This window comes from Microtus ochrogaster, chromosome 5 (assembly GCF_000317375.1).
Source record: "Microtus ochrogaster isolate Prairie Vole_2 chromosome 5, MicOch1.0, whole genome shotgun sequence".
NCBI classification, from domain to species: Eukaryota; Metazoa; Chordata; class Mammalia; order Rodentia; family Cricetidae; genus Microtus; species Microtus ochrogaster.
In genome coordinates, this window is record NC_022012.1 from 33,165,605 (window position 1) to 33,172,409 (window position 6,805).

A 6,805-nucleotide genomic window follows, 5' to 3' on the forward strand; every position below is an offset into this window, starting at 1 on the left:
CCTGTTATATACACATGTATATATACATATTAGTGGACACATATTTACAAATACACATATATGTTTCACATTTATATAATATACAGATACAGAACACACCCACACACTTTGTCCCAGATTTTGAAACATGAGAAAAAAATCGGATAATAGAGTTGAGACAATTGTTCAAGCATACATAAATACAGGGAAAAAGTTAATAAACACAAGATTAAATTTATTCTGCATCATGCTATCCACTGAATTTGAAAGGATTAGTGAGGGGATAGTCACTGTTACAGTGATTTAACTATAGGATCCATTCAAAGAAGACAACATATTTATAGACGGGAAGCCATCCTACCTATGAGTTTCTTCAAGGCTTGCTTCATATCTTTGTTCCTTAAGCTGTAGATGAAGGGGTTCAGCATTTGTGTCACCACAGTGTACATCACCGATGCCACTGCTGTTATCCTGCGAGAGTGAGTTACTGCTGAGCTAATGCATACACCTAAAGCTGTCCCGTAGAATAAAGAAACAACTGACAGATGAGACCCAGTGGTGGAAAAGGCTTTATATCTTCCTTGAACAGATGGTATTTTCAAGACAGAGGAGACAATTTCAGTGTAAGAGAAAATGATTCCAGCAAAAGTAATGCCACCAAATGCTAAACCTGCAATATTTATCAGTATATTGTTGATGACTGTGCTAGAACAGGCTGCCTTGATAACCTGGGTAATTTCACAAAAGAAGTGGGGAATTTCCAGATCTTTGCAGAAGGACAGCCACATCACCGTGAGGCTGAGAAGTAATGCATTTATAGTGCTACTGAGCAGGGAGAATAGGGTGAGTAGGCTACACATACGCCAGTTCATGATGACTGTGTACCTCAAGGGGTAGCAAATGGCCACGTAGCGATCATACGCCATTGCTGCAAGGAGGCAGCATTCCAGACTAGCAAAAAGCATGGCAAAGCAAGCCTGAGTGAGGCATCCTGCAAAGGATATGCTTAGATTCTGTTCTTGGAAGTTCACCAGCATTTTGGGGATTATTGTGCTGCTTGTACAGAGATCATTCAGGGAAAGGTTACAGATAAAAAAGTACATGGGAGTATGGAGATGAGAATCGGAAATAATGGACAAGATTATGAACAGATTCCCAATCATTGTGACCAGGTATATGGACAGAAACAGTCCAAACATGACAGGTTGCAATTCTGGGTCACTTGAAAGGCCCAGGAGGAGAAAGTTAGTAGCAACTGTTTGGTTGGTGAATCCCATGGTTTTCAGATGCTGAAAAAATAACAGTGGTGATGACATGTAAAGAAATGAAAGAAATTCAAGATATGATTGATGAAGTAATCAATATTTTCCCTCTTTGTATTGACAATTCTACTCTCCATCCATATGTGCATATGTTTCCACTGACTTCTCTCTCCTATCTTTATTACTTTTTTCTATCTCTTAATTTCCCCATTTCCAACCATCTGATAAATTGTTTTAATTTTATTTACACATACCTTCTCTTCTAAATACTAAAGAAAAAGAATAGCATGGTGAATTGTATGCAGATTTTTCACAGAAAAAATCCAAAAACTATAATAGTGGGAAACCAAAAAGAAAATTGCACTCAATACAAACTAATACAATTAATATAAAATCAGATTTCAAGCTAAACACATCTTATCTCAATTGTGGCTCATAAAGAAAGATACACATTGAAGTTTGTGATCAACTTCAGTGTGTTCATTAATGATACTATAGAAAACTGTGAATCTTAGCCATGATTCACTATAAAGGACATGAGTCATTAGAGAACATTATTTTAAATAGAGTGTTGTATAAGATGCCTTTATAATAAGATGTATATTATAAATGTAATATTTGCATTGTGGTTTTGTTTTGCTTTGGCATACCAAATTATACATTCCACTCATTCTCTTCATGTCCTTTTCTTGCAAACAATGAAAAGATTTATGTTAAAGCACTGGTACCAATGCAAAACATTAAGTCAAAAGCCTTCCGAAAGCTTGGGTATCATCATGATTAATTGGCACAACTTCTTTTCCTAATGTAAACGACACTTCACAAGAAACACAAATTTAGGAAAGAACCCACCTATTGTACAGAACTGGAGTGACGGTGCCTGAGTCCAGTGGCAGTTGTGCTGACTACTAACCTGAGCTTGATTGCAGGTTGATATTTACAGTCTCTGTAGCTCCTTGGGGTTTTAAAAATAAAATGTATTCGTTAATAATTTTTTTAATATCATCTGATTACATGGCAGCACAAATCCTTAAGGGGAAGACCTACCTGATGAAAAATTTTATTCAGGTTATTAACTCAGGCAGAGGGCCAAATAGAAACCATGTTCTTCAGTTCCATGGTTTTTGTGCTGACATTCACTAACATATTGTGAAAACTTCCATGCCTACTAATTTAATTTAATACATGTGATAGCAGTAATATGAATAGTGTGATTATGTGTTTTAGTTTATAAAAATATTAGCATATATAAAGAATTAATTTCCTATATGTGAATATGATCATATCATTAATTCACACAAATGCAAAAATCAGGTTAACTATGGACTGGTATCTTATATGACTGAGAAAATTAAAATTAATTTTTAAAATTTTATTTTTCATTCAACAGCATAATATACTGTACATAATTAGATACAAGTTGATAATTCATTCTTGGTATTAGGGTTTGGTATATATTTGGCATAAATAAGATGCACATATTTATTTTTTGAAATTCAACTTCTATCTATCATGATAGTCATGACAAAGTTTGGTTTAGGAAGATCATATATCAGTATAAAATGAAACAAGAGCATGCACAACATTGTGCTCATCTGGATATACCTGAAAATATTTCTTATAGTATTAAGAAATATATAAAGGAGTTGACTCTCAACACAAAGCAATAATAGTTACTAACTTCAGACCCATATATTGCCCAATCTATAAGTAATACAGGGAAGAAATCAACAAACCATGTTCAGGTGTAATGGCACTATAATTTAAATTGACTGAACATAAATACACTCATAATACACATACTTACCCATATTTCATAGCACTTTCTGCAAATATGAGCATGATTTAGAAAATTAAGCAAATATAAAATTCAAGATACCTTAATATATGGCAACATAATGGGAAGAATCTTATGAGAATTTGTAGGAAATTTAAAATTTGCACAGAGACATATATTTTGTACAAATATTTTGCCATCAATAAAAAATGTAATTCATTGAATTAAATGAAAATGAAAAATTAAAAATGTAATAACCCAACGATGCAATTCTAGTATTAAGAAAAACAAGAATAAAGTCACAGGTCAGTGAAAGTTAAAACATTGTTATAACAGATGAAATTATATTTACAAATTATATATTACAAAAAAATGAATAAACTAGAAGGTACACTGAATGGAGTAATCCAGGCTCAGGCAGAAAAATTACCTTTTCTTTTCTTTTCTTTGATTGATTTATTTATTTTTATGTATGTGTGTATTTTGGATGGAAGTTCTGGTCAGTAGCAACCAGGAGATAGGAAAGTAAAAATGAGAATTTAAAGGAGCCTTAAGGTCAATGGGAGTGAGTTGATAAAACACATGTGATATGAATGTAGGAGAAAGACAAAGTGGAGAAATGTACACTTGGGTAGAACCAGTGAAAATATTATAAATATTGTTTTGATAAAATTAATTTTAAATATTTATAAAATTATGTATCTGTATGAATAAATTAATACAGTTAAGAATATGTGTCTAACATGGATCTTGTAGCTTACAAACTTTAAATTAGTTATATCAATAAAGTACCTTTTTATCAAGCTGCTCCAATAATAATGTGTTTCTTTTTATTTTAAATAATTTTGAAACATATAGGGAAAATTTATGGAGTACTACAAAAATATATGAGGATGTAAGTACTTTCTGAGTAAGAAACACCTGAGACTGCTAAGAAAATGAAACCAAAAGTTTACAAATGGCTCAGTATAAAAGGGAAAAGCTTTTTGTATAGAAAATGAAACTGTCAATCAAGTGTATAGGTACTTTGAATAATGAGAGAAAAATCATTGTTATGGATGCATCTGACATTAATATCATTAATATACTGACACTAATATACTGACATTAATATACTGACTCTTGCATCGAATGAATAGAACAAGACAGAAATTAAAACTTTATAAAACTGAATTAGTGTGAACACACAGCTTACCTGAAGTAATGGAGCACAATGAATTCAGTTTTAAAAGATAACCTCATAGAACTAAATACTTAGATTGAAAAAATCTTATATTAGCAACTGAAAATAGATTCCTTTCTCATACAATACATCCTGATGACAGCCTCCCCCTCTTTTCACTCCTCCCTCCTTGCCCCCACCTCCCTTTTCCCAAAGATTAATTCTCTTCCATTTTCTTCTCAGAAAAGAGCAGACCTTCACGGGATAACAACTAAACAGGATGAAACAGTATACAATATTGAAGATGGACACTAAAAATAAATCCCACTCTTTCTTTAAACATTTACTATTGAAATTGTGTTTTTTATAAATTCTGAGGTCTTCAGCACACTTCCAATCAAAAATTGATCAATTTCTGCATTACCCTGTGCTAGAGGACCTTGCAGACACAAATGGGATTGGACATGTGTTATGTACATGAGACAGAGCCTATTCCTGATTATATCTTGAACCTGTATGAATAATGAAGTTAATTCTGTATCATCTGGTATAAATTCAGCAGTTTCAAAATGCAAAACAACTCTTTCTGCATATTGTGAATCAGTAACTATATTGAGAATTTCTTTAAAATTCCTTAGTACGTTGAGAATAGCATATAATTCTGCCTTTCAGAGAAAATTATTAGGACTTTGTTCTACCTTACTTAATTCTTCTGATTTGTAACTTGCCTTTCCTCATTTATTTACATCAGTATAGAATGTACAGGCTCCAGTTATTGGTGCGTTATGTACAATGCATGGAGGAACCCAGTAGTTCCCTTTATAAGGTTAATTCAATCACTTTTTGAATAATTGTTATTAATCTCTTCTAAAGAATTAGCACAAACTCTTTACCAAGGTTCATTGTTTTTGCCATATTTTTTTTTAATTTATCAGTAGTAAAAGATGCTATAGTCTCTGATGGGTCTATTCCTGCTAGTTGACAAAGTCTCAGTTTTCCTTTTATGATTATTTCAAAGACTTATAAACATAAATTTATAACTTTTTACTTGGTTTATATGATAAAAGATCCATTCTAAAATAATATCTTCCCTTCACATTAAAATTCCTGTGGGGGAAATTCTGGAAAGCCATATGACTATAATGTAATTATGATTTGGATTCATCCTATGCACATGGGCCTTCTGTAATTTTTCTTTAACAGAAATCTATTCCTTTTCAGCTTCAGCTGTTAATTCTCTGAAACAATTTAAGTCTTTATCACCATCCAAGGTTTTGTTTAAATGAACTATTACTTCAGGTTTTATCCCAACAGCTGGTCAAAGACTGGAAATGTCTCCTAACAATCTTTGAAATTCGTTAAGAGTCTGCAAACTGTCTCTCCTAGTTTGTGCCTTTTGTGTTCTAGTTTTCTGTAAACCTATTTTATAACCTAGGTAATTGACAGAATCTCCTGTCTGTATTTTTTCAGGAGCAATTTGTAATCTCCATTTTGGGAAAACTTTCTTCTTCATATATCCTTTCTAAAGTATCTCCATTTGAATTATAATAAAATGTCATCCATACAATGGTAAATTATAGATTTAGGAAATTGTATGTATATTATTTCCAATGGCTGACTTATAAAGTATTAGTGCAAAGGTGGGGCTGTTGAGCATTCCCTGTGGGAAAATGGTCCACTGGTATCTCTTACTAGACTGAAAATTACTATAAGTAGGCATGTTAAGGCAAATTTTTCTCTGTCCTTTCTCTGTAAAGGTATAGTGAAGAAACAGTCTTTTAAACCAATAACTATAAGAGACCATCCTTTTGGTAGTAAAGAAGGCAGAGAAATTCCAGATTTTAGAGTGCCCATAGGTTGAATTACCTAATTGACAGCTCTTAGATCTGTCATCATTCTCCATTTACCAAATTTCCTTTTAACAACAAATACAGGAGAATTCTGAAGGCTGGTTGATTCCTCAATATGGTGAACATCTCATTGTTTTTGTACCAGCTGTTCTAAATCCTGCAATTTGTCTTCTGTTAATGGACAGTGTTTAATCCATATTGGTTTCTTAGTTACCCATTTTAAAGATAGGATTGTTGGTACCTCTAAAGGTTTGCTAGTTGCTTTGTTTTCTTGTACAGCCTGAATGGCTGGTGACCATTGTGCATAGTACCTTATAATGTCCTTCCCAGAAATAAGAGTTTCTGGGACTGCATTAATATTAATTTGGGTATTTCATTATTGCAGCAAGTTATGATTTCATAAATTCACTGCAATATTAGCCACATATTGTCTCAGCCTTCCTCTCTGTCCTTTTGATCCTGTGTATTCAACCCATCTGGAGTTTTGTTTCAGTTGATATAGGTTTCCAATTCCTAGGAATTAAAGAGGCCAATTTCAATGCCAAAATTGTGAACTCATGTCCACACCATTGCCTATCAAACCCAGAATTATAATGGCATTTTACACCCTCTTAGCTTTGGTCTTTGATCATTTATAGAAGCCTGCTAGAATATATGTTTTTTATTTCCTATTGGATTTTTGATTCATCTTCCATATTTATTCCAAAATCTAGATCATTATGGTTTTTTACAACAGGCACTGGATTTTTTAATATTCTTGGTGAGACATTTACTC

The 6,805-nt window shown here is 32.7% G+C and overlaps 1 protein-coding gene across 1 annotated transcript; it reads right to left on the reverse strand.

Annotated features, from left to right (window-relative positions):
• Positions 1-317: 317 nt before the first annotated feature.
• Positions 318-1,256, reverse strand: LOC101985858 (olfactory receptor 7G2-like). Its single transcript, XM_005347498.1, has one exon. The coding sequence runs from the start codon at positions 1,254-1,256 to the stop codon at positions 318-320; it is 939 nt and encodes a 312-aa protein (XP_005347555.1).
• Between the last annotated feature and the right edge of the window lie 5,549 nt (positions 1,257-6,805).

Excerpts from the sequence above, each read along its gene's own strand:
- LOC101985858 (XM_005347498.1), bottom strand. The coding sequence starts at position 1,256 with ATGGGATTCACCAACCAAACAGTTGCTACTAACTTTCTCCTCCTGGGC.